Source organism: Brachyhypopomus gauderio, chromosome 1 (assembly GCF_052324685.1).
Source record: "Brachyhypopomus gauderio isolate BG-103 chromosome 1, BGAUD_0.2, whole genome shotgun sequence".
Lineage (NCBI taxonomy): Eukaryota > Metazoa > Chordata > Actinopteri > Gymnotiformes > Hypopomidae > Brachyhypopomus > Brachyhypopomus gauderio.
This window is the reverse complement of record NC_135211.1, coordinates 20,617,512-20,643,642: the sequence shown is the minus strand read 5'-3', so window position 1 is coordinate 20,643,642 and position 26,131 is coordinate 20,617,512. Positions and strand designations below refer to the sequence as shown.

The following is a 26,131-nucleotide window of genomic DNA, read 5'->3' as shown; positions in this document are numbered from 1 at the left end:
TGGCTCTGATCCCGCCCCCTTCTGTTTACCAGGTATCTCAAAGAGCAAGATGAGGTAGCAGTGGATCATTCTCCAACAGAGAGAGAGCACGTGTTGGAGCGGGAGTTCCAGCGTGTGTCCATCTCAGGAGAGGAGAAGTGTGGGGTACTACATTTCCCATCTATCCCACTCATTAGCTGCACTGCCACACTCTGGCCACTGAGCAGTATGGCAGCAGCACTGGTCTGCACAAAGGAAGTAGTCTCCTTCCCCAGCTGCTGCTACCTTCAGTTTTACCAAACTCAATTTCTAAATTTATGTCTGTGTGTGCGTGTGTTTGAGAGATATCCATATATTCAGTTCTCCTGGTTCCTCCCAGGTTCCCTTCACAGACCTGGTGGATGCTGCAAAGTGTGTAGTGAGGGCCCTGATGATCCGTGAGAAGTACATGGCCCAGTCCATGCAGGGGTTGTGCCGCACCACCACACGCCTGCTACACGAGCTCTCACACACACCCCTCCACGCCAGCCCCTCCGAGGAGCCACCTGAAACCCCAGTTGATGCAGGTATTGTGTTCAGGCACACACACACACACACACACACACACACACACACACACTATAGTCTCACATTCTCATAGTACAGAGATGTAGTCTCACATTCTCATAGTGCTCACGTTTTGCGCAACATATGGCAGATGCCAACTCACTATCTTGATAATATAGTGCATACTTTGTTTCACCCTTTTAGTGTGGTTATTTATTGACAGCTGTGTGTGATGCGTGTTTGTCTGTTAGATGCCTCTGTGCATCCTCCTTTTTCAGAGATACACCCGTATGATGGACACGACCCTGCAAACCTGCCCCCAGACCTGGGTTATATCTGCAACATGATTGGAGGGGTGGTCCATGTGTACACCAAAGAGAGCCCATTGGACAAGTGAGACATGTTGCATGTGTGTTTGTGTCTGTGCTTATTTTGTGTGTTCCGCTGGCCAGTGTTTGACCCACTAGTATCGACTTTTGTAATAATAGAATTAATGTTAATTACCACCAGCTGGACAGAAGTAACTTCAACTCTATCGTGGTAGAGAGCAAATGAAACAATGAGCAAATAAATTTAAATTAACTGAGAGAGACTACACAGATAATGGGTATGTCAAATTAAAGAAGTCCAGGCATGATTCTTTGAATTCCTACTTTCTTTGTAAGTTTCTATATTTAACTGTTGATCTGAGGGTGTTGTGTGAAGATAAGAACTTGGTTCAAAGTTACGATTTCCCTCATGTTAGTTTATGAGAAACAGAATAAAGGCATGGAATAAAATATTGAGGCTACAAAAGCATTCCAGATATGTAAATGTGAGACTTCAGGACATAATGAGATTAACTTCAAACTAAAGAAAGTAATGACAATATATAAGAAAATAGTTATTTCCTAAAGCTGTATTATTTCAAAATAAAGAACAACTTTATCATAATACATTGTGCTAAAGGCATCTGTGACTTAACAGGCTTCCTCAACTCACAGTACCTGTAGCTGAGAATGTAATCAACTTAGTAGTAACAGTTACCAGATGAATATGCATACATTATACGTTAATAAGAGGAAATGGGGGTTACACAGTAGTTTCATGCTTGAATAACATGACACCTTTGTTCAAGAAGGCAGTATAGAGATGGAAGGGCCCAGAACAATCTAGCAAGTTTTTTGACTACGGATAGTTCTGGAATGTCTTGATTCACAGTCTATGTGTGCAGTTCATTGAGCAGGTTGGGAAGCCCGTTTTAGTGACTGACTCTTTGAACTATGGATGCACAATGCCTTCAAAGTGTGCAGCTGTGATTCTTAGAATATAAAAGTCGTTGGGTTTGGTACTGATGCTTGGTGGAAGGTATTTTCTGTGGGGAATATTGGAGTCCAGTTCAGGAATATGGAGTTTTTAAGAACCTGGGGAACCATAAAATTGCATCATTTGTCCTTGTAGAAGTCATAAACGTATTATACCAAGAGGGCTTGGATACCTGATACAGTGGTATAGGCCAGAGCTATGTGGGTTTCTGGAAGTAATAACTGGTTGTCCAAGAGGGATGTTTTTGGGGTCATTCAGAGGTGAAACTGCAGGAGAGAGGGTGAATTGTCATACTCTACTACAGCATCTGTAAATATGTACTTATGTACTGTAGGTGTATATGTAAGTGCGTGTGTGTGTTTGCGTGTGTGTGTGGGATGTTTGCAGGAGTACCGAGTTGGACCTGCCATATCCAGACCTGCAGGAGTTCATTGCTGATATGAATGTTATGATGGCTCTCATCATCAACGGACCAGTGTGAGTCATAATGAAACTTCAGTTCACCTTCTCCACACAGTAGCACCACTCGTACAGATCACATTACACAAGTAGATCTGCTTAGACATTTTCAGCATTTCTGTATTTGTATTATAGTAGCCTATTCTCTTCTAGAGGGGTTTGGTCTGTGTTTCATCAGCACATTTCAATGAACCCTATTTTCCTTGTATGGACTCTGTGTTGCGTATATATTGACCCTGTGTATCCTATAAATGAACCCTATGGTCCTTCCATCACCTGTGTTCCCTCAACATGAACCATACCTGTAATCCTGATCCCTCACTCCAAACCAACCTTACCTCTAGTGTCTAACCATACTGGAGTTAATAACTAAACTAGTTATCCATAAAGGCTCTTGTGATGTTGCTATGTGTGCATTGATACTAAATACTAAATCATTATTACTAAATGTACCAGTTAAACTAAGCAGGCAAGTTGGTTTTTTGTTATATATATAGCAGCAATTCAAAGACACTAGATAACAGCCTGCTGTCTGAGCCTTTCATTCTTGTCATAACTGTTCAGCAGTTAAAGTGACTTTTTCTGAAAAGTCAAGCATTTCTAAACGTTGGCTGTACTGAATGCTGGTAGCAGCAGGGCGTTGTGAAGAGTGTAAGTCCTGGGACCACCAAAGTGTTCCATATGAAATACTCAGAGGCACACTAGCTTAATGAGTACAGTTTTACAGTTGTACTACACTGTTCTTTAAGTTAACATTAATACTTGAATATGAATAACATTAGACACCTGGATATTATACTAATATTGTTTGCTTTACTGTGGGAATGTGTTCATACTTGAGGTCAAGTGTCAGTGATGTGGTAGTGTTGCTGTTGTTGTTGACTCTTTTTCCTGAATGGTGCTGTTTAATGCAGGAAGTCATTCTGTTACCGACGGTTACAATACCTCAGCTCAAAGTTCCAGATGCACATCCTCCTCAACGAGATGAAAGAGCTTGCAGCACAAAAGAAAGTTCCCCACAGAGACTTCTACAACATCCGCAAGGTACACTCACCCCCACAGAGACTTCTACAACATCCGCAAGGTACACTCACCCCCACAGAGACTTCTACAACATCCGCAAGGTACACTCACCCCCACAGAGACTTCTACAACATCCGCAAGGTACACTCACCCCCACAGAGACTTCTACAACATCCGCAAGGTACACTCACCCCCACAGAGACTTCTACAACATCCGCAAGGTACACTCACCCCCACAGAGACTTCTACAACATCCACAAGGTACACTCACCCCCACAGAGACTTCTACAACATCCACAAGGTACACTCACCCCCACAGAGACTTCTACAACATCCACAAGGTACACTCACCCCCACAGAGACTTCTACAACATCCACAAGGTACACTCACCCCCACAGAGACTTCTACAATATCCGCAAGGTACACTCACCCCCACAGAGACTTCTACAATATCCGCAAGGTACACTCACCCCCACAGAGACTTCTACAACATCCACAAGGTACACTCACCCCCACAGAGACTTCTACAACATCCGCAAGGTACACTCACCCTCACAGAGACTTCTACAACATCCGCAAGGTACACTCACCCCCACAGAGACTTCTACAACATCCGCAAGGTACACTCACCCCCACAGAGACTTCTACAACATCCGCAAGGTACACTCACCCCCACAGAGACTTCTACAACATCCGCAAGGTACACTCACCCCCACAGAGACTTCTACAACATCCGCAAGGTACACTCACCCCCACAGAGACTTCTACAACATCCGCAAGGTACACTCACCCCCACAGAGACTTCTACAACATCCGCAAGGTACACTCACCCCCACAGAGACTTCTACAACATCCGCAAGGTACACTCACCCCCACAGAGACTTCTACAACATCCACAAGGTACACTCACCCCCACAGAGACTTCTACAACATCCACAAGGTACACTCACCCCCACAGAGACTTCTACAACATCCACAAGGTACACTCACCCCCACAGAGACTTCTACAACATCCACAAGGTACACTCACCCCCACAGAGACTTCTACAATATCCGCAAGGTACACTCACCCCCACAGAGACTTCTACAATATCCGCAAGGTACACTCACCCCCACAGAGACTTCTACAACATCCGCAAGGTACACTCACCCCCACAGAGACTTCTACAACATCCACAAGGTACACTCACCCCCACAGAGACTTCTACAACATCCGCAAGGTACACTCACCCTCACAGAGACTTCTACAACATCCGCAAGGTACACTCACCCCCACAGAGACTTCTACAACATCCGCAAGGTACACTCACCCCCACAGAGACTTCTACAACATCCGCAAGGTACACTCACCCCCACAGAGACTTCTACAACATCCGCAAGGTACACTCACCCCCACAGAGACTTCTACAACATCCGCAAGGTACACTCACCCCCACAGAGACTTCTACAACATCCGCAAGGTACACTCACCCCCACAGAGACTTCTACAACATCCGCAAGGTACACTCACCCCCACAGAGACTTCTACAACATCCGCAAGGTACACTCACCCCCACAGAGACTTCTACAACATCCGCAAGGTACACTCACCCCCACAGAGACTTCTACAACATCCACAAGGTACACTCACCCCCACAGAGACTTCTACAACATCCACAAGGTACACTCACCCCCACAGAGACTTCTACAACATCCACAAGGTACACTCACCCCCACAGAGACTTCTACAACATCCACAAGGTACACTCACCCCCACAGAGACTTCTACAATATCCGCAAGGTACACTCACCCCCACAGAGACTTCTACAACATCCGCAAGGTACACTCACCCCCACAGAGACTTCTACAACATCCGCAAGGTACACTCACCCTCACAGAGACTTCTACAACATCCGCAAGGTACACTCACCCCCACAGAGACTTCTACAACATCCGCAAGGTACACTCACCCCCACAGTGAACCTCTACCTCGTCACACACACACACACACACACACACACACACACACACACACACACACACACTCCCTGCTAGAGGGACTGCAGGTTTTGTGTGATTTTATTATTATTGTTTCGTTTTGTTTTCTATTTTTGTTTCTCTCTGTCAGACTACTTGTGTGTGTGTGTGTGTGTGTGTGTGTGTGTGTGTGTGTGTGTGTGTGTGTATGTGTGTGTGTGTGTTAGGTGGATACACACATCCATGCTTCATCCTGCATGAACCAGAAGCACCTGCTACGCTTCATCAAGCGAACAATGAAGAAGTCTCCCAGTGAGATCGTGCACATGGAGGGAGAGCAGGGCCAGACGCTGCTGGAGGTGTTTGAGAACATGAACCTGACTGCCTACGACCTCAGCGTTGACACTCTCGACATGCACGCAGTACGACCCGTGTGTGTGTGTGTGTGTGTGTGTGTGTGTGTGTGTGTGTGTGTGTGTGTGTGTGTGTGTGTGTAGAGTTGGCCTGTTTCTGTGAGTTACAGTATGTATGTGGAGGTGACATACTGTATTTGCTCATATATGCAGCCAAAAACAAGATGGCACTTCTGTGAAAGTGAAGACCACTTCTGTTCTTCTCCAGGATAGGAACACCTTCCACCGCTTTGACAAATTTAATGCCAAATACAACCCAATCGGAGAGTCCATCCTGCGTGAGATCTTTATCAAAACAGACAACCACATCAAGGGGAAATATTTTGCACGCATCATTAAGGTGAGACACATGTTTTATTGGGGGTGGGTATGTAGGGAGGTCTTGGAGTTCCTTTCTAGATTAGTTCACACACACTCTTCACATTCTGCTGAGCCTACAGTGATCGAGCTAGTCCAGAGTGTGTGTGTGTGTGTGTGTGTGTGTGTGTGTGTGTGTGTGTGTGTGTGTGTGTGTGTGTGTGTGTGTGTAGGAGGTGATGTCAGATCTGGAGGAGAGTAAGTACCAGAATGCTGAGCTGCGTCTGTCCATCTACGGGCGATCGCGGGATGAGTGGGACAGTTTGGCACAGTGGGTTGTCACACATGGTATCTACTCACACAACGTGCGCTGGCTCGTACAGATACCCCGTCTGTAGTAAGCACTCTCTCTGTCTCCCTCGCCCCGACTTATTTACATGTTTGTTTATTTGTTTCTGTGCTTACCCAGATTGTTTTGCCCTGTTGTAAAGTGGTCTGGAGTCTTATGGAAGGAGCTACATAAACTAAACACACAACCCTGTTCAGCGTTTACTGAGACCGATATACAGTGACTCTCCACTCTCCATCATCGTTTTTCAGTGATGTATACCATACTAAGAAGCAGTTGAGGAATTTCCAGCAGATGTTGGAGAACATTTTCCTGCCTCTGTTTGAGGTCAGCATCAACCCTCACAGTCACCCTGAGCTACACCTGTTCCTGGAGCATGTGAGTCTTACACAAACACATGCACACACACACACACTTACTTTTATCTTTGTATACTTATCTATCTATCTATATTTATCTATCTATACTAAAATAATTGACCTCGTATATTTATGTGTATATATCTCACTGCCCATGTTAGGTACACGTTGCTAGTATCAGGTTGGGCCCCCTTTTGCCTTCAGAACCATTCTGGCTATTCTCCTCTGACCTCTGGCATCAACAAGGCATTTGCACCCACAGAACTGTAGCTCACTGGATTGGAGTATTTTTGGACCATTCTCTGTAAACCCTAGAGATGGTTGTGCGTAAAAATCCCAGTAGATCAGCAGTTTCTGAAATACTTAGACCAATTCGTCTGGCACCAACAACCATGCCACGTTCAAAGTCTCTTAAATCGCCTTTCTTCCCCATTCTGAAGCTCTGTTTGAACTGCAGCAGATCGTCTTGGCCATGTCTACATGCCTAAATGCACTAACTTGCTGCCATGTGATTGGCTGATTCGACATTTGCGGTAATGAGCAGTTGGACAGGTGTACATTATAAAGTGGCTGGTGAGTGTATATATGCACACAGATGTATTAAAGTATATAGCTGTGTGTGTGTGTGTGTGTGTGTGTGTGTGTGTGTGTGTGTGTGTGTGTGTGTGTGTGTGTGTGAGTAGGTGGTGGGATTTGACAGTGTTGATGATGAATCAAAGCCGGAGCATCATGTGTTTAACATGGACAGCCCTCTGCCAGAGAGCTGGTCAGAGGAGGACAACCCCCCTTACTCCTACTACCTCTACTACACCTACGCCAACATGACCGTACTCAACCACTTGCGCAGGTACACACACACACACACACACACACACACACACACACACACACATCGTTTTTTCACACAGTGGTCTCTTTATTATATAATTTACACCTACTTCACATACTTTATCTTACTGACTGTGCTGGGGGTGTATTAGAATTGGAGTTGGTCATAGGGCTTCCACACAGAAGTCAGGTCCTATCCTTTTCTAAGTGGTACATGACACATGATATTGTTTTTCCACAAAGATTAGAATGAATTACAGGTGTTTTTCACCTGTCTCTTAACTCCACATGTACTAAATTAGTACAGTTTGTAATCTGGATGGATTTACAGGAGGCGGGGCTTCCATACCTTTGTGCTCCGCCCTCACTGTGGAGAGGCGGGCCCTATACACCACCTGGTGTCTGGATTCATGCTGTCGGCCAACATTTCACACGGACTGCTACTGAGAAAGGTACACATGTTCTGTCATGCACACACATTTTGTAGAGCTTTAAAGGTAGTATTGATGTTTCAATACTTCAATACGTTTTCAGTGCTGTAATTTTGGTGTGTGTGTGTGTGTGTGTGTGTGTGTGTGTGTGTGTGTGTGTGTGTGTGTGTGTGTGTGTGTGTGTGTGTGTGTGTGTGTGTGTGTGTGTGTGTGTGTGTGTGTGTGTGTGTGTGTTTTTCAGGCTCCTGTGCTGCAGTATCTTTACTATCTTGCCCAGGTTGGCATTGCCATGTCTCCGCTGAGCAACAACAGCCTGTTCCTCAGTTACCATAGAAACCCACTGCTTGAGTATCTATCGCGTGGTCTCATGGTCTCTCTCTCCACTGATGACCCCCTCCAGTTCCACTTTACTAAGGTCCTCTCTCTCTCTCACACACACACACACACACACACACACACACACACACACACACACACACTATACACACACTGCTAAAATGCCAAACCAAGGACAATACCAACAACATTTAAAATTGCATGTACGTTTTGGTGTGTGTGTGTGTGGGTTGCAGCGGTAACCGGTTTCATGGTATACCACGGTATTAAAATGCACGGTTACCATACCGTGTGTGTTTGCTTATTACAGATAAAAAGCAAGCCAGCTGAGAAACTGACCCGCGCATGCGCAACTCCGCTCCGGTTCAGCTACTTAGTACACAGCGGTGAGAATGGCAGAAAGTGCATCAGACTTAAATTTTTTAACAAAAAAAGCTAAACTAAAATCAGCGGCGATGGCCCATGCGCGAGGGTCTCGCGCGCTGTCGATTCGGGGGGGGGGATACTTTTTACTTGAAATGTAAAAAGTGTCTATACTTTTTACTCGCGAAAGTATAATCCATTAATATAATAATTTATATTAAATCATATATATTTTTGCTGATGCTGGTCCAGCGTGTCGCGTGCCAGTGATTATGCCTCGTGCCAATGGTGGCACGCGTGCCATAGGTTGCCGACCCCTGCTGTAGACGGTCAACCAGTTTCAGCTGTGGAAAATTCAATTAAAACAGGCGAATACACCACAATTAAGCCAACTACAGGAAAGTCTGATGTATGGAAGTCATATTCCATTGTAATTAATGGAGAGGGAAATCGGCTTGTTGTGATTGATATCAGAAAGTGTTGGTGTACGTCACTGACGGCATGTGTTTGGACTGTGGTAAGAAATGGGACAGCGCGATCCATCGCTATATTGCTGTTTTAATAAATACATAAGAAAATTTCAAGTACTAAATCTAATTAATTCGATTCATATTAGGATTGCGGGCGGGGGCGACAGAAATGTGTATGTGGTGGGCGGGTGCGGGATTAAAACAAGCGTTTTTTTGGCGGGAGCGGGATTAAAACAAGCGGGAGCAGGATTAAAAAAGTAGTCCCGCGCAGACCTCTAAACTGCAGCAAAAGAATCGATATTTTCGCCATGGTATCGATCCGATACCGATCCTCACCTTTGTATCGATACTATCGATATAAATATCGATCCGCCCACCCCTAGTTCATACATCTTTATAAGGTGGAATTAAAGCACTTGTACGTCACATTCCCAGCACCTTAAACTTAATTAAGTTAAATATTTATACATATACTCGAAATAATTTGCTTTTTCCATCACATTTAATGGTTGTTTACGCCCAATCTTAACGTCTTCACGTTCTCCCATGTTTCGTCCTGGAATTACAAGAGGCTCGTATTTGTTAACGTAATACAAAAGAACTGTGCGGAGTCGCGCGCTACGGTCACTAGTGAAAGTATAAACCTAGCTTTTTATCGTGCTTTCACTGGATGTGAAAGACGCCATTAATTTACATGCGTTCATTTTCAAACTCTAACGTGCCTGTTTTTCATATGTTAAAACCAGACTCGGTGTGAAAGCCTTAAAATAGAAATCTCTATTGTGAGGGTCATGTCAGAAATAAATCCTCTCTTTCTGCAGTATCTGGTTATATTCTAACTTGGCAGTACAACGGACATTTACAACAGTTGTTGATCAGACACTGACCCAGGCTCAGTTTATCAGATATTAAATTATTTAAACTTAAATAATTGTACTGAAATCCATGATTTAGGTTTCTCAAATTTTACAGTATTTATATAAACATGTGTACAGCTTTTTTTTTTTTAAAGGAGACATTTTGTGTGTGTGTGTGTGTGTGTGTGTGTATATATATATATATATATATATATATATATATATATATATATATATATATATATATATATATATATAATATGTTTGTTGTGTGTTTGGCATTTGTGTATCGTGTGTGTGTGTAGGAACCCCTTATGGAGGAGTACAGTATAGCAGCTCAGGTGTGGAAGCTGAGTTCATGTGACATGTGTGAATTAGCAAGGAACAGCGTACTCATGAGTGGCTTTTCACACAAGGTAACACAAATATATATGCGCACACATAAAAAACATACACATATATATACACACACACACACACACACTCAAGACATACTCACATATACACACATGCACACACAAATACACATGCACAAACAAGCACAATGTTTACTCAAAGCTTTAATGTTTGCTGCTCTACCTGTCAGACAAAGAGCCACTGGCTGGGTCCAGACTACAGTCAGGAGGGTCCAGAGGGCAACGATATTCGTCGCACTAACGTCCCGGACATCCGCGTGGCCTTCAGGCACGAGACTCTGTGTGAGGAACTGCAGCTCATCATCCATGCTGTGCGCACGCAGGAGCTGGAGAACATCGACGAGGAGGAGGAGGAGGAGGAGGCATGCCTCTCCATGGCCCCTGTGCTCCCCACACACTAGGACATTCCTTCATCACTCTCCTCGTCACACCCCTTCTGGCTTTCCTCTCTTCTGTCCCCTGCCCTCTCTTCTGTCCCCTGCCCTCTCTTCTCTCCCCTCCCCTCTCTTCTCTCCCCTCCCCTCTCTTCTGTCCCCTCCCCTCTCTTCTCTCCCCTCCCCTCTCTTCTGTCCCCTCCCCTCTCTTCTCTCCCCTCCCCTCTCTTCTGTCCCCTCCCCTCTCTTCTGTCCCCTCCCCTCTCTTCTCTCCCCTCCCCTCTCTTCTGTCCCCTGCCCTCTCTTCTGTCCCCTCCCCTCTCTTCTGTCCCCTCCCCTCTCTTCTCTCCCCTGCCCTCTCTTCTGTCCCCTCCCCTCTCTTCTGTCCCCTCCCCTCTCTTCTCTCCCCTCCCCTCTCTTCTGTCCCCTCCCCTCTCTTCTCTCCCCTCCCCTCTCTTCTGTCCCCTCCCCTCTCTTCTCTCCCCTCCCCTCTCTTCTGTCCCCTCCCCTCTCTTCTGTCCCCTCCCCTCTCTTCTCTCCCCTCCCCTCTCTTCTGTCCCCTGCCCTCTCTTCTCTCCCCTCCCCTCTCTTCTCTCCCCTCCCCTCTCTTCTGTCCCCTCCCCTCTCTTCTGTCCCCTCCCCTCTCTTCTCTCCCCTCCCCTCTCTTCTCTCCCCTCCCCTCTCTTCTCTCCCCTCCCCTCTCTTCTCTCCCCTCCCCTCTCTTCTGTCCCCTGCCCTCTCTTCTCTCCCCTGCCCTCTCTTCTCTCCCCTGCCCTCTCTTCTCTCCCATCCCCTCTCTTCTCTCCCCTCCCCTCTCTTCTATCCCCTCCCCTCTCTTCTGTCCCCTGCCCTCTCTTCTCTCCCCTCCCCTCTCTTCTCTCCCCTCCCCTCTCTTCTCTCCCCTCCCCTCTCTTCTCTCCCCTCCCCTCTTGTCCGTGTGGCCCCAGGTCTTCCCACACACTATCTTCCCCATTTCCCTTCTTCTCCCCTCCATGGTCCAGTTCTCCCATGGGCCAGACAGCATTTACCTCCCTTCACTCATCTCCACTCCCCGGCTACTCTCCTCACCTCCATTGGGTTGAGTTTGGGATATGGGTTTAGGGATAGGGGTTGGGTTTGGGATATGGGTTTAGGGATAGGGGTTGGGTTTGGGATATGGGTTTAGGGATAGGGGTTGGGTTTGGGATATGGGTTTAGGGATAGGGGTTGGGTTTGGGATATGGGTTTAGGGATAGGGGTTGGGTTTGGGATATGGGTTTAGGGATAGGGGTTGGGTTTGGGATATGGGTTTAGGGATAGGGGTTGGGTTTGGGGTATGGGTTTAGGGATAGGGGTTGGGTTTGGGATATGGGTTTAGGGATAGGGGTTGGGTTTGGGGTATGGGTTTAGGGATAGTGGTTGGGTTTGGGGTATGGGTTTAGGCATAGGGGTTTGGGGTATGGGTTTACGGATAGGGGTTGGGTTTGGGATATGGGTTTAGGGATAGGGGTTGGGTATAGGATATGGGTTGCGTTTTGGGTTTTGTGGCTTGAGGATTTAGGGGTTGGAGGGTAAGACTCCAGGGTGGGACAGTCTCCCATCTGCATGTTGTGGAGAAGTAGCATTTCTTGAGCATAGCCGTGCTAGTAGCCTCAAGCATGTCCCCGCCTACCAATGCATGTCCCCGCCTACTCATGCATGTTCCCGCCTACCCAAGCTCGTAAATGCACACATATGCGCACAAGTGCACACATGCACACACATCACACAATTTATCACTTTCATAAACGTTCCTCTAAGAGTTGCTGCCTTATGAAATACAACTGACCATTTTCCTTTATATATATATATATATATATACACACACACACCCAAACAGACAGTCATAAACTGGGTCTGTGCTGTGTGCTGGTTGCCTTACACACTGGAGACCCTGGAAGTGTTATGGTTACTAACCTTAATGCTTTTAGAGGTTTTACAGCATCTGGTATCAAGACCTGATGTCCAGCCACAGAAAATATTCCATAGTGTGTGTGTGTGTGTGTAACCCTGAAAAGTGATTTCACATTTCTGCCTAATCTATATGAAGAAACATTAAACTTTAATTAATCTTTGATTGAGCTGCAGATGATTGATGATTTTTATGATTTTAGAACATCTGGATATTTTGTTTACAACTACAATGTGAAAATGTTTCTAATAGTTGTTTTTGAAAAATCTACTTCCTGCTCTACTGTTTATTGTGTCTCTGTGACTAAGGTCACAAACACAGATCACACCTTGAGCTCTGGACCTGACTGCACTGTGTTGCTGTCTTGCTGTTGATGCTGAGATTATTCAGATGCAGCTAGACCTCTGACACCATGACTGTTATCTCCCGCTGGGTTGTGAGTGTGTGAGCTAGTTTGTGAGTGTGTGGGTAACGTGCTTGATTTCAATTTGAGAGTATTTTTTCAGAAGGTACAAATATGCCTTTGTATTATCATATATATAAACATAAACATAGAGAAAACATAACATAACCATAAGGAAACTAATTTCTTGCTGATGAAGGTAACGTGAGTCTATTAAATAATGTATGTGATGTCATGAGGATGTAGCTAGTGATATAATTACAATAATTCTGGAAAATTTTATCCAGTGACGTGAGCACAGACTCTTCTATCCAGTCGCATGAGCCCAGACTCTTCCCCTGATGGATCTGCTCATTGAAGTTTGTTTGAAGGCACAAAGAAAATAAATTCGTATTATAAAATGCTGATATTTGCTATATAATGCTATTATATGTAGCTGTAACGTTTCCCTTCTGAAGGTAAAGTTAACCTCTTACTGACCGTCATGAGAGATTTACTAGGTTTGCACTGTTGTTCCAGTGAGCAGGAAGGGGGTTTTCTGTGGGCATTGGGATTCAGAATATGTGGCAAGTGTTTTACATTTCTACAGAGGTCTACATCAGTTAGGTCTGTACGTTTTACATTTCTACAGAGGTCTACATCAGTTAGGTCTGTACGTTTCTTCTGTGCAGTGTTTGGCTGTGGACTCTTACAGACATGGCTCAGATGCACACCACGGTACATGTTCCCACTCTGATTTTACTCTGTCAAAATGCTAATTTCACAAAATGTTAGGTTTGTAACCATTGTGATAACATTTATTTTTAATGTATTTACATATATTTTTCATAAAATTCTGCACAATTATATTTGTTATGTTTGTTTTTTTATGTTTGAAATGGACATCTAGTAGGTGTTCTCCTAGCTGAAGCACTCTACCAGTGTTGCAATGAATGCTCATGTAGGGAATGTACATGTGTGCCAATGACATCAAATAAAGCATGAACTACCTACAGTACTTTCTGTCTGTAAGCACCCTTATTTGGCCAAGGCGGAAAAACTAGGTGTGTGTGTGTGTTTATTGTGTGTTTATGTATGTATGTATGTATGTATGTGTGTGTGTGTGTGTATATGTATGTATGTATATATATGTATATGTAAGGTGTGTGTATATATATATATGTATATGTATATATGTATGTGTATGTTTGGGTATGTATAATATATATCTCTGTGTGTGTGTGTGTGTGCTCTTTTCATCCTGTAGTCATTCTGCACTCTTGCTATGCCATCAGACCAGTGGCCTCACTTCTCTTGCCAACTACAAACAAATCAGACACACACAACAGTGAGCAGAAGGTATGAGTAGGTTGTTAAGGTATGAGTAGCTGGTAAGACATGAGTAGCTGTTAAGGTGTGTAAGGTTGTTAAGGTATGAGTAGATGTTAATGTACATTTACATTTATGTAAATCGCCCTTATCCAGAGCGACTTACATTTTAATCTCATTTTTTATACAAGTAAGCAATTGAAGGTTAAGGGCCTTGCTCAGGGGCACCTCAGTCATGGCCTCAGGTCTGGGAATTTAACCCACAACCCTCCGGTCACAAGACCAGTTCCCTAACCACCAGGCCATGACTGCCCTATATAATGTACGAGTAGGCTGTTGTGTAGCTGTTGAGTGAGATTCTGAGTGGTGAAGATATATTTGTGATGCTGCTCACAGCGAGAGCTGATTTCACATTCTGTAGTTGGTAGTAAACTCTTCCTCCTTCTTCTGGACACACTATCTTAAGCTCCTCTCGTGTCATCCCTAACAGCATCGCTCCACTGAGTCCTCCCAGACACCGCACCGTGCTAACACACACACACACACACACAACTGGAGCATCACTACATTATTTATGTACAAACATATGCATATATGTATGTATATAAAAAGCATGCACACACGTGCACACAATATTACAAAATGTGCTCTTAGGGTTTAGGTTTACTCACATTTTAGTGAAACCCTTGTGCTCCAGCCAATCTTTCACCTCATCAGGTCTGGACTTCCTGTTCAGGGTGGGATTGCTTTCCACTTCCTGTGGGAGGTGCAGTTATCCAATATGTCACATATGTTTGTTCCAGAATTATAATGCAGTATACATGTAGAGTTGCACTGAATCCCCTGCAAGGAGGGTTACACACCTGTGTCTCGTCACTGTCTCTTGACTTTAAGACATTGTTTGGGACAAAACCTTCCTCACCATGACCATTCCTCACCTTCCACCAGCGCTTTGACATGTCCAAAAGCTATAAACAATTACCACGATCAGCTCACAGGACTGGAAAATGCATGTTTCATTCTTAGTGTAGTGTCGTGGTGGTGCTGTGTAATTGTGTGTGTGTGATATTGTGGATGTGTGTATGTGCCAGGCACATTGTGCCTTCGTTTGGGTGTGTGTTACTGTGGATACCTTTTATGTGTGTGTGTGTGTGTGTGTGCATATATATATATATATATATATATATATATATATATATATATATATATATATATATATATATATATATATGTGTGTGTGTGTGTGTGTGTGTGTGTGTGTGTGTGTGTGAGTGTGTATGTGTGTGTGAGAGGTTGACTGAGCTCACCTCCACCTCCTCTCCCTTCATCACACTCAATTCTCGATCATTCCGCCCTCTAAAGTCATGAGACACAATCATGTAGCTAGGGAGAGACTCCTCAGAACTGCAACACACACACACACACACACACACACACACACACAGCTTTAGCCTGGCAGTGTTAGAATTGGACACAAGTGCTAGTTCTGGTCACTGGAATAATCTTACCTTTTTTGTGGTGATGATTTGGTGTCCTGAGAAGTAGAGACATTAAAACAGTTTAAATTAGTTTCAACCATTCCTCTGACTATAATTAAATCATGCTTGTAAATGCTAAATGTACACCATGTTAGAACAAATTTATATTTTAATTAGTGCTTTAAATGCTGTATGAAATTTGCCCAGTAGCCTTCAAGTTCAAGTTAAATTCAAGTTAATCTGTTTGGACATATGTGCATGTATGTATGTACATTAGTCGTTGTACATGTGTTTACCTGTTTATATATGGGTGTGTATGTGTGTCAGATTACTGTGTAGATGGGTGTTTACCTGTGTTGCTGACTGGATTTCCTGATGGCTCTCTGATTCCCTGTTCGTGTGTGTGATCTGATTCCTGTTCGGGTGTGTGACCTGTGGTGGCTCCCAGCCATCATTAAACACAGGAGTGAACGTTGGGATATCGTCATCATCCTCAGGCCATTTTGTACTGAAACAGGCGAAAGCAGTCTGTGGTGATGGGGCTGCTTCCTAGATATATAACCTCAACCATATTCATTACTGCAGCACATTCCTAGATATATAACCTCAACCATATTCATTACTGCAGCACATTCCTAGATATATAACCTCAACCATATTCATTACTGCAGCACATTCCTAGATATATAACCTCAAACATATTCATTACTGCAGCACATTCCTAGATATATAACCGCAACCATATTCATTACTGCAGCACATTCCTAGATATATAACCTCAACCATATTCATTACTGCAGCACATTCCTAGATATATAACCTCAACCATATTCATTACTGCAGCACATTCCTAGATATATAACCTCAACCATATTCATTACTGCAGCACATTCCTAGATATATAACCTCAACCATATTCATTACTGCAGCACATTCCTAGATATATAACCGCAACCATATTCATTACTGCAGCACATTCCTAGATATATTACCTCAACCATAATCATTACTGCAGCACATTCCTAGATATATAACCTCAACCATATTCATTACTGCAGCACATTCCTAGATATATAACCTCAACCATATTCATTACTGCAGCACATTCCTAGATATATAACCTCAACCATATTCATTACTGCAGCACATTCCTAGATATATAACCTCAACCATATTCATTACTGCAGCACATTCCTAGATATATAACCGCAACCATATTCATTACTGCAGCACATTCCTAGATATATAACCTCAAACATATTCATTACTGCAGCACATTCCTAGATATATAACCGCAACCATATTCATTACTGCAGCACATTCCTAGATATATAACCGCAACCATATTCATTACTGCAGCACATTCCTAGATATATTACCTCAACCATATTCATTACTGCAGCACATTCCTAGATATATAACCTCAACCATATTCATTACTGCAGCACATTCCTAGATATATAACCTCAACCATATTCATTACTGCAGCACATTCCTAGATATATAACCTCAACCATATTCATTACTGCAGCACATTCCTAGATATATAACCGCAACCATATTCATTACTGCAGCACATTCCTGGTAGTCATTGACGAACAGCAGTGCTGACCTGTGAAGTGCAGTGTGAGGTGCTGACTCTACGCACATGGCCCTGCCTGCCCGTGGTAATGAAGGCCGAGTACCTGGGGATGTTCCAGGCGTCTCCCAGTGTCTGCCACAGCTGGTCCTCCTCAGGCGAGGCCTCCTCACCCAGGAAGCGCACACACTCTGGCTCCAAGAGAGGCGCCACTACGGACGGAGGGAGGTCATCCGAACACCGCCCCACCACCTACAGCATCGACAAACACTAGCCTGAGTACAGCTCAAGTGTGTGTGTGAGTGTGTGTGTGGGGAGGGAGGGGGCATGTGTGTTTGACCACTCCTGAGTGTGTGTGTGTGTGTGTGTGTGGGGAGGGAGGGGGCATGTGTGTTTGATCACTCCTGAGTGTGTGTGTGTGTGTGTGTGTGTGTGTGTGTGTGTGTGTGTGTGGGGAGGGAGGGGGCATGTTTGTTTGACCACTCCTGAGTGTGTGTGTGTGTGAGTGTGTGTGTGTGTGTGTGTGTGTGTGTGGGGAGGGAGGGGGCATGTTTGTTTGACCACTCCTGAGTGTGTGTGTGTGTGTGTGTGTGTGTGTGTGTGTGTGTGTGTGTGTGTGTGTGTGTGTGTGTGTGTGTGTGTGAGTGTGTGTGTGGGGAGGGAGGGGGCATGTGTGTTTGACCACTCCTGAGTGTGTGTGTGTGTGTGTGTGTGTGTGTGTGTGTGTGTGTGTGTGTGTGTGTGTGTGTGTGGGGAGGGAGGGAGGGGGCATGTGTGTTTGACCACTCCTGAGTGTGTGTGTGTGTGTGTGTGTGTGTGTGTGTGTGTGTGTGTGTGTGTGTGTGTGTGTGGGGAGGGAGGGAGGGGGCATGTGTGTTTGACCACTCCTGAGTGTGTGTGTGTGTGTGTGTGTGTGTGTGTGTGTGTGTGTGTGTGTGTGTGTGTGTGTGTGTGTGTGTGTGTGTGTGTGGGGGCATGTGTGTTTGATCACTCCTGAGTGTGCGTGTGTGTGTGTGTGAGTGTGTGTGTGGGGAGGGAGGGGGCATGTGTGTTTGACCACTCCTGAGTGTGTGTGTGTGTGTGTGTGTGTGTGTGTGTGTGTGTGTGGGGAGGGAGGGAGGGGGCATGTGTGTTTGACCACTCCTGAGTGTGTGTGTGTGTGTGTGTGGGGAGGGAGGGGGCATGTGTGTTTGACCACTCCTAATTGTGCTGTTTCCTTACCACATCCAACATAGAGAAGAGACCATGGGCCAGATCTGCAGCGCTGGGGTTGTTAATATGACCATTGAGATGCCCCTGGGGCAGAGAGTGGGGGTGAGAGTAGTAGTGTTGGTCCTTTAGCCGAAAATAAAGGGTTTCTTGGCTGAATTCATGAAGTGTGAAATGGAGCCTGAGCTGGTGGTACCCACCAGCAGGTTGAAGGCCATTTTGATTTTCTGTAGGCAGACTGTAAACTCTTCCTTTGAGGGCAACCCCTTTACGGCTGCAGAAAGCAGGACAAAACAGGACAAAACGGGACATTTATTTACATAATATCAATAAACAAACCATTTACACAGTAAATATTGCAGCATTCACACAGATCGGTATTACTTTACGACAGCAGTAATTATCTGCTTTACAACAGTAGTAATAATCTCCTTTCTGCTTTATGACAGCAGTATTAGTCTCACCTTTCTGCTTTTTCTTCTGCTTTTTCTTCTTCTTTTTCTTGCTTACTTTTGGCACCACAGTGACCACAGTGTCCACAAACTCTTCAATATCATTTATCAGGTGGTTCAGAATATCCTGCAGGGAAACATATCACATAACACAGACCATCATTACCATTACCTGCAGAGGAAACTAATTTCAGCCACTTGTATTTGCATTCTTAATCTCACTCTTTCGGTCACTATGCAGAGCTCATGACCAGTAAACTGAAAGCTTCGCGTTTTGGCTTAGCTCTCTTCACCACAATGGTCCAGTACAGAGGGGCAGTAATAGAGGTGTGGCTTAGAGGGGCAGTAATGGTGGTGAGGTCCAGTACAGAGAGGTGGTAATCAAGGTCTGGGTGGATTGGACAGGCCCAGATGGTGGGGGCCTTGCCATTCTGATCCTTGGTTACTGAGCCCTCTTGGAACGTAAAATGTGGCCTTAAATTATAAAGTATTTAAAATGATAATTGCCACTAAATGCCTCCATTTAGTTTTTTCTGTGACAATCTATGAGAAGTGATACAGGTCACTGACCACATTCCTGTCATGCTCCGTATAGGGAGGTGGGTGCTGGGTAGCGCAGGTGGGTGTGTTCTCTGTCCTTTGGTAGGCAGGCTCACGACTGGTTATAGGTGGGCTTAAACTGGGACTCCCATCTGAAAAAAGACACTCAGATTTTACTATTCACCAATTACCATGCCAATGTGGCTAACTAATTTAGTGTTCACCAACTAACATGCAGTCATTTACACTAATTGCTTAATTAGTCTCAGTTTGTTCATGCTGACTTTTGGTGACAGCATTTTTGACTAAACGTCCTCTTAAATTTTTCATCCATTAACTTACCATAGTCTGGAGCACTCCAGTCCTCACTGGAAGTCCACCTTCTCGTCTCGTCTGGACAGAGTGCTGGGGTTGTGCCTCTGTTGTCATTAGCTGTCAGGGCCCCAACTCGTCCACTCGGAAATAAATGAAACACTTGTTTACTCTCACCAGTGTAGCAAGAAAGAGAGACCCAAACTCATACCATAGCCTTTTGGCTTTTATCTTCTTACCTGGTATTATTAATACGTTGAGCCTCACTGGCCCTGTTCTGCAGTGCTCGTTCAAGACCTTGCTTGATATAATCTGCCTGAAAAACAAAGTAACCTGAATACCTTCTGAAGGCTGATTCAGTGAATCTGATAATAAATAATAATAACAGCTCTGTGTTGGTGTCAACAGAAAGAACATGGGGCTTGTGGGGCTTGGAGTTCCTGTGGTTGCAGCGATGCTTCTCACCCTCACAGAGTCACACTGGAACATGAAGACTCTGGTGACCCCGTGTGACTCCTGTAAGGACACGGTGAGCAGGGAGTCGTACACACAGGCGTCCAACATGGCCCTCACCTCCAACACACTGCTCAGAGCCAGACGCTCCAGTTCCTCCTGAGGATACACGGAAGAGGGGCGGAGCGGGGCGGTTACAGCAGAAGATGAAAGAGAGTCAACAAAGACCACCTGCAGCACGAGTTCCCCTACAGCACCACCTGTGTTAGCCCTGCCCCCACCCTCACTAATCCCCCCTGCTTTAGGGTCCCGTCACCTTGGTCTCAATGTCACTGAGCAGCAGACTTCCATCATGCACCTCCAGCAGCATGTCCTGCCCCCACACATGCCCCATCACCTCCAGCAGCTTCAGTCGCTCCACGCTCTCCTCCACCCCCCTCACCTCCACCTCATCCAACTCACAGGTAAATAAGTGCTGTAAGATGAACACACACACACTGTTACTGTACAGGCCACTGTAATGCACATGAACATTGTCAGTGAAGGTTAGCGTTAGCGCTGCAGGGTAATGTTAGGTGGATGGAGTGTCAGTAGTTAAACTGTTACCTCCACTCTGTACTGGAACTTGAACAGCTGTTTGTTCATGGACTCCGCATATTCTTTCCTGCGCACTGTTGAGTTGAGACATCACTCACATGAAGAGAGAGCTTATGTCCAGCATGCTAAAGACAGCCTACGTGCAGCATGCTAAAGCATAGAAGGTGCGTGGATGAGATGAGAAGGTCAGCACTCACTGTAGATGGATTTGGCGCTGGGTCTGCAGAGGTCCGAACCCTGGGAGGAGGTTTCGTCCAGTGAATATGCACTGAGACAAAAGAACCAAACACACACCAATTGATATACACACACCAGGAGAGAAACACACCAAATCTGCACAAAACAGTATCACCATGAATCAGTATCACCATGAAAAAGTACTGCTGATCTAAACCTGGCGCCTTCGAATTAGTAAGAAGTTATTCATTCTGTTTCTGACTAATAAGTGTACCTGCAGTGTGTTAGAGAAAGACATGAAGTTCTTACCTGGACTGCAGAGAGTCCTCATAGCTGCGGGAGCTGTAGGTATATGGACTAGTCCTCCTGAACATCTGCACCACCTCCTACCTCCCTGCACACGTATACACACTCACACTGCTGTGTCATACTGGCCTCTAAGGCTGTGAGGTTTCAGCATTAGTCTCTCAGTCTGGATGTTTACATTTACCATTGATTGTAAAATTATCCATCCATAGGAGCTATCAATAAGCTGATGTGCAGACAAGATATCCGAAAATATATACATATATTTATCTCTCTCTCTCTCTCTCTCTCTCTCTCTCTCTCTCTCTCTCTCTCTCTCTCTCTCTCTCTTCTCTCTCTCTTTCCAGGGAAACAGGTGACAAACACACCAAACGCACGTTAGGTGAGCTATACTGTATATGCTCACCTATATATATATGACACACACACACACGTATGTATATATATATATATATATATATATATATATATATATATATATATATATATATATATATACTATATATACTATATATATATTATTATGTTTGTTCAACTTTCTGGCATTTAGCAGTTATAAATAGTACTGTCAGAATCTCTGTTGCATTCTATAATATGCAATAGTTCTATACATTCTATTGATCAAATATAATTGTTACATGCATTGTGTCAATTATACTTAATTGCTCTGTGCATTCTATTAATCATATAATTGTTCTATGCATTCCAGAGCTAGCTAACTGTGTTTTGTTCCTCTGCGATGTGGTACAGCTCTCCCACATGTCTTCTGATACTGATGTAAACCTAATCCTGAAGGAACATTCCTGCTTGTATATATGCAATTAGCAGAGGTGTAAATTCCAAGTTCAGAAAGTAAAAGTCCTCAACAGGATTTTGCTCAGGCTTCCTGAATTGTGTTGATTGCACTAATTTTACCTGGATTGTACTAATTAGAAAATCTAGCAAGCTTGAGCCTGGTGAGGACTTTTAATTTCTGAACCTGGCAATTAGGGCATATTATATTATTGATCTGTGATCATATGGAATGTTATTGATTAAGAGGAGTGGTGTAAATCTGTGATTATATGGAATGTTATTGATTAAGAGGAGTGGTGTAGATCTGTGATCATATGGAATGTTGATACACGTTCCTGCTAACGGGTGGTTCCTCTCACACAATTATGGTGCCATAAAGGACAATGTCACAGTTCAGATAAGACCATAGAGTGACATAAGACACAGGCAAACGGACGTTGACCAAGGCCTACTATGTTTAACATAGCAGGGCCATGTTGTTACAATAAAATAAATCTAACAAAGCACATAACTAATATTTCCAAAAGCTAATGCTGAGGATTCAACTGCTCAAACTGCCACATCAATCCTTTTCAAAGGACTCATATCTAAGGCACTACAATAATACAGCAGGGTATAAAAATGATAAACAAAGTACTTCTTTTTGCTTATATTTTGTGCTTATTTTTGATATAGAAATAATCATACAAGCATTCCAGATTGAGTATAATGCAGTATTCAAAACGTAGAACTATGGAACACCAAAAAAGCCAGATCCAAAAGGATTGGGTTACTTTTCTGTTCATTTCTTCTCTTTATGGCGTTTGCTGACAATCATATTTCATTCTGATATAAACTCACAAAATAATCAGAACTTTAAATTAATCAAAATCAAAACCAAAATGTTTCTAAATCTTGTAAAGTCCTTCAGATTTGAGATTTACCTGTAATGCGTTTTGTTGTGGCTACTTCTGTGGGTGAGATTTTCTTTCTTTCTCCCAGGTGTCTATCTGAAGTGGAGAGTCATACCGAAAGAGCAGGAACTTGGTAGGAAGCTTTAAGCAGAAGGTCAAAGTCCTGATCCATAGTCATCCAGTGGGACACAGGTGTACCAACCTGCCGCCAATAAAGTGACAGGTGTGTATGATGAGAGAGAGGGAAAGAACGTGTGTGTGTGTGTGTGTGTGTGTGTGTGTGTGTGTGTGTGTGTGTGTGTTTGTGTCAGAGGAGTATGTAGACCATATGTGATTTCACACTTTTGAATCATTACTACACTCAGATGTACTGACCATGCACCTGATCATTAACCAGAAGATCTCTGATGCTGTGCTCTTGGTATCAGACCATAAAACCAGTTCTGCAACAAGCTACCCAAAACACCTACCACAGTTTAGTCCTGCAGAGGGTACTTAGAACCCCTCTGAACCCTCTTTGGTTTCAACAACAATGTCCACTTTAGCTAAATCCACACACCCCTGAAAAAAACATCCATCTGTAGACTTTGGTGTTATTCTTTAATCAAACGCTTGATTAAACATTTACAAATCACTCACTGGTGTGAATTTGTCTTTCAGACTCCAACACAAACAACTCATGGCTCTTGAGTGTCCTCAGTGGGGATCAGATCTGTGATGGGTTATATCAGTGTGGGTTAGATTATTGATGGATTAGATCAGCATGGGTTAGATCAGGGGTGCTCATTACGTCGATCGCGATCGACCGGTCGATCGCGAAGGAACTGTCGGTCGATCGCGAAGGAATGTGCGTAGATCGCGTCACATAAAATAGTAGTAGATGAATCGCACATCTGCACTGACGGTTGTATTTTGATTGACATTCACGGCAGCCAATCTGCAATCCACTCAACAAATTACGTTCGCCACCCCCCCCCCCCCCCCCCCCCCCCCCCCGCTCAACACATTATGTTCGCCACACCCCCCCCCGCTCAACAAATTACGTTCGCCGCCACCCCGGTAGATCTTTCTGACTGGGTCATCTTATAAGTAGCTCGCAAGCTGAAAACAGTGGGCACCCCTGGGTTAGATCATCTGCCATGGGCCCACCATCTGTGGGAGAGGTAGTACTAGGGGTTCGGTGCATTGTGGATTGGGCGATGGCCAAATGCAGGGGCCTTGGCTGATCCTTGGTCACGGTACTGGCTCTTGGGACATGGAACGTAACCTCTCTGGTTGGGATGGAGCCTGAGCTGGTGTGTGAGGCTGAGAGATACCAACTAGATATAGTTGGGCTCACCTCAACACACAGTTTGGGTTCTGGAACCAATCCTCTCGAGAGAGGCTGGACTTAATTCTTTTCTGGAGTTTCCCAGGGTGAAAGGCGGAGGGCAGGAGTGGGCTTACTCATAAGAGTTCAGTGAGACCATGGAAAGTGACTTTCAATCGGCTCAGAGAAAATTTTGGCAAACCGTCCAGCACCGTCTGGTGCTGACGTCTCAGAGAGCCTTCACATTTGTTCAACTTTCTGGCATTTAGCAGTTATAAATAGTACTGTCAGAATCTCTGTTGCATTCTATAATATGCAATAGTTCTATACATTCTATTGATCAAATATAATTGTTACATGCATTGTGTCAATTATACTTAATTGCTCTGTGCATTCTATTAATCATATAATTGTTCTATGCATTCCAGAGCTAGCTAACTGTGTTTTGTTCCTCTGCGATGTGGTACAGCTCTCCCACATGTCTTCTGATACTGATGTAAACCTAATCCTGAAGGAACATTCCTGCTTGTCTGTGTTTGTCTGGCTTGTTCACCTGCTTTCCTCCAGAGATAAAAAAAAAAACTGTTCCTGAGTGCTTTGGAGGCTTTTGTGAATAGCTCATCGTGATTTTTTGGCTCTCCTGCTAAACTGTGTTTGGTTAACTGTGCAGGCTCAGTCATTACTTCATCTAGGGCACATATGTCAAAGTCAAGGCCCGCGAATTGATTATCTATGGCCCCCTGGATGATATTTAATTACTATTAGAACCGGCCCGCAGGCCACAGCCGCCCGCTGGTGTTTTGCACGCACAAACACTACATTCCCCACAATGCAACGGTAGCCCGCGAAGTCACTGCAGCGCACACAAGCGGCAAAGGTCCGCTCGGCGAAAATGACGTAATCGCAGTGGCTCCGCCCGTGGGCGAGGGCGTCGCGCGCTGTCGATTCGCGAGGTCGTGCACCTCTCGAATTTTGTAACGTTGTGCGCACCAGCACGTTAAACTTAATTAAGTTAAATTTTTATACATATATTCGAAATGATTCGACATAATTCGCTTTTATTCACATTATTTAATGGTTGTTTATTTTCAAAACGCCCAATCTTAACGTCTTCACGTTCTTTCATGTTTCGTCCTGGAATTACAAGAGGCTCGTATTTGTTAATTGTTCAGTCAGACAGATATTTGTTGTGAAACGAAGTAGTTACAATTTCAAGCATTTTCAAGTACTTTAGCCTAAATTCCAGCACTTTTCAAACCTTTATTACTTTATTCATTTAATGTACAGGACATGTTTTCTTTGAAGGAAGTTTGTTTTTATCTGTTTGCTTGTTGAAAAATGTTTTCACTTGAAATTACTGACAGATCCATAAGAAAGTATTGCTTTATTCATTTAAGCATTAAATAATAAACACTGTGTTAGGTCTTGGTTCAATAGGCTATGTGCAATCATTTCAATGTTTTAATAAACATTGAACCAGTCCGGCCCTCGGCTTGTAGCAAATTTGGTTTTTTGGCCCTCGGTGCATTTGACTTTGACATCCCTGATCTAGGGCTTTGGTGAACCCTAACCCTAATTGATGCTGCTACATAATCTAGGCTACATTATACTGCCATTTCTCCTATGG

The 26,131-nt window shown here is 44.2% G+C and overlaps 2 protein-coding genes and 1 long non-coding RNA gene across 5 annotated transcripts in view; 2 read left to right on the top strand and 1 right to left on the bottom strand.

Moving 5' to 3' along the window:
- Positions 1-11,909, top strand: part of ampd2a (adenosine monophosphate deaminase 2a) — a 30,528-nt gene extending 18,619 nt beyond the window's left edge. For all 3 annotated transcript variants that reach the window (XM_077001457.1, XM_077001449.1, XM_077001466.1), the window contains 14 exons: positions 33-144; positions 359-545; positions 777-918; positions 2,218-2,307; positions 3,204-3,333; positions 5,498-5,692; positions 5,892-6,023; positions 6,214-6,377; positions 6,581-6,707; positions 7,372-7,535; positions 7,848-7,968; positions 8,189-8,362; positions 10,279-10,389; positions 10,560-11,909. In XM_077001457.1, coding sequence (XP_076857572.1) covers positions 33-144; positions 359-545; positions 777-918; positions 2,218-2,307; positions 3,204-3,333; positions 5,498-5,692; positions 5,892-6,023; positions 6,214-6,377; positions 6,581-6,707; positions 7,372-7,535; positions 7,848-7,968; positions 8,189-8,362; positions 10,279-10,389; positions 10,560-10,790 — 2,080 coding nt within the window. In that variant the 3' untranslated portion in view covers positions 10,791-11,909. The remainder of the gene's footprint in view (positions 1-32; positions 145-358; positions 546-776; positions 919-2,217; positions 2,308-3,203; positions 3,334-5,497; positions 5,693-5,891; positions 6,024-6,213; positions 6,378-6,580; positions 6,708-7,371; positions 7,536-7,847; positions 7,969-8,188; positions 8,363-10,278; positions 10,390-10,559) is intronic.
- LOC143526925 (uncharacterized) lies at positions 3,436-4,553 on the top strand. The gene is made up of 3 exons (XR_013133998.1): positions 3,436-3,813; positions 4,174-4,333; positions 4,454-4,553. It is a non-coding gene; the product is annotated as an uncharacterized LOC143526925 (long non-coding RNA).
- Positions 11,910-13,727: 1,818 nt separating the features above from the next.
- Positions 13,728-21,575, bottom strand: eps8l3a (EPS8 signaling adaptor L3a). The gene is made up of 18 exons (XM_076997551.1): positions 21,511-21,575; positions 21,222-21,292; positions 21,034-21,098; positions 20,744-20,902; positions 20,440-20,586; positions 20,230-20,290; positions 19,693-19,814; positions 19,135-19,249; positions 18,871-18,944; positions 18,683-18,757; positions 17,568-17,713; positions 16,234-16,390; positions 15,913-15,938; positions 15,712-15,808; positions 15,268-15,372; positions 15,076-15,161; positions 14,799-14,931; positions 13,728-14,396 (listed from the first exon to the last, which is right to left on the bottom strand). The coding sequence occupies exons 1-18, from the start codon at positions 21,573-21,575 to the stop codon at positions 14,367-14,369; spliced, it is 1,734 nt and encodes a 577-aa protein (XP_076853666.1). The 3' UTR covers positions 13,728-14,366.
- Positions 21,576-26,131: the final 4,556 nt, after the last annotated feature.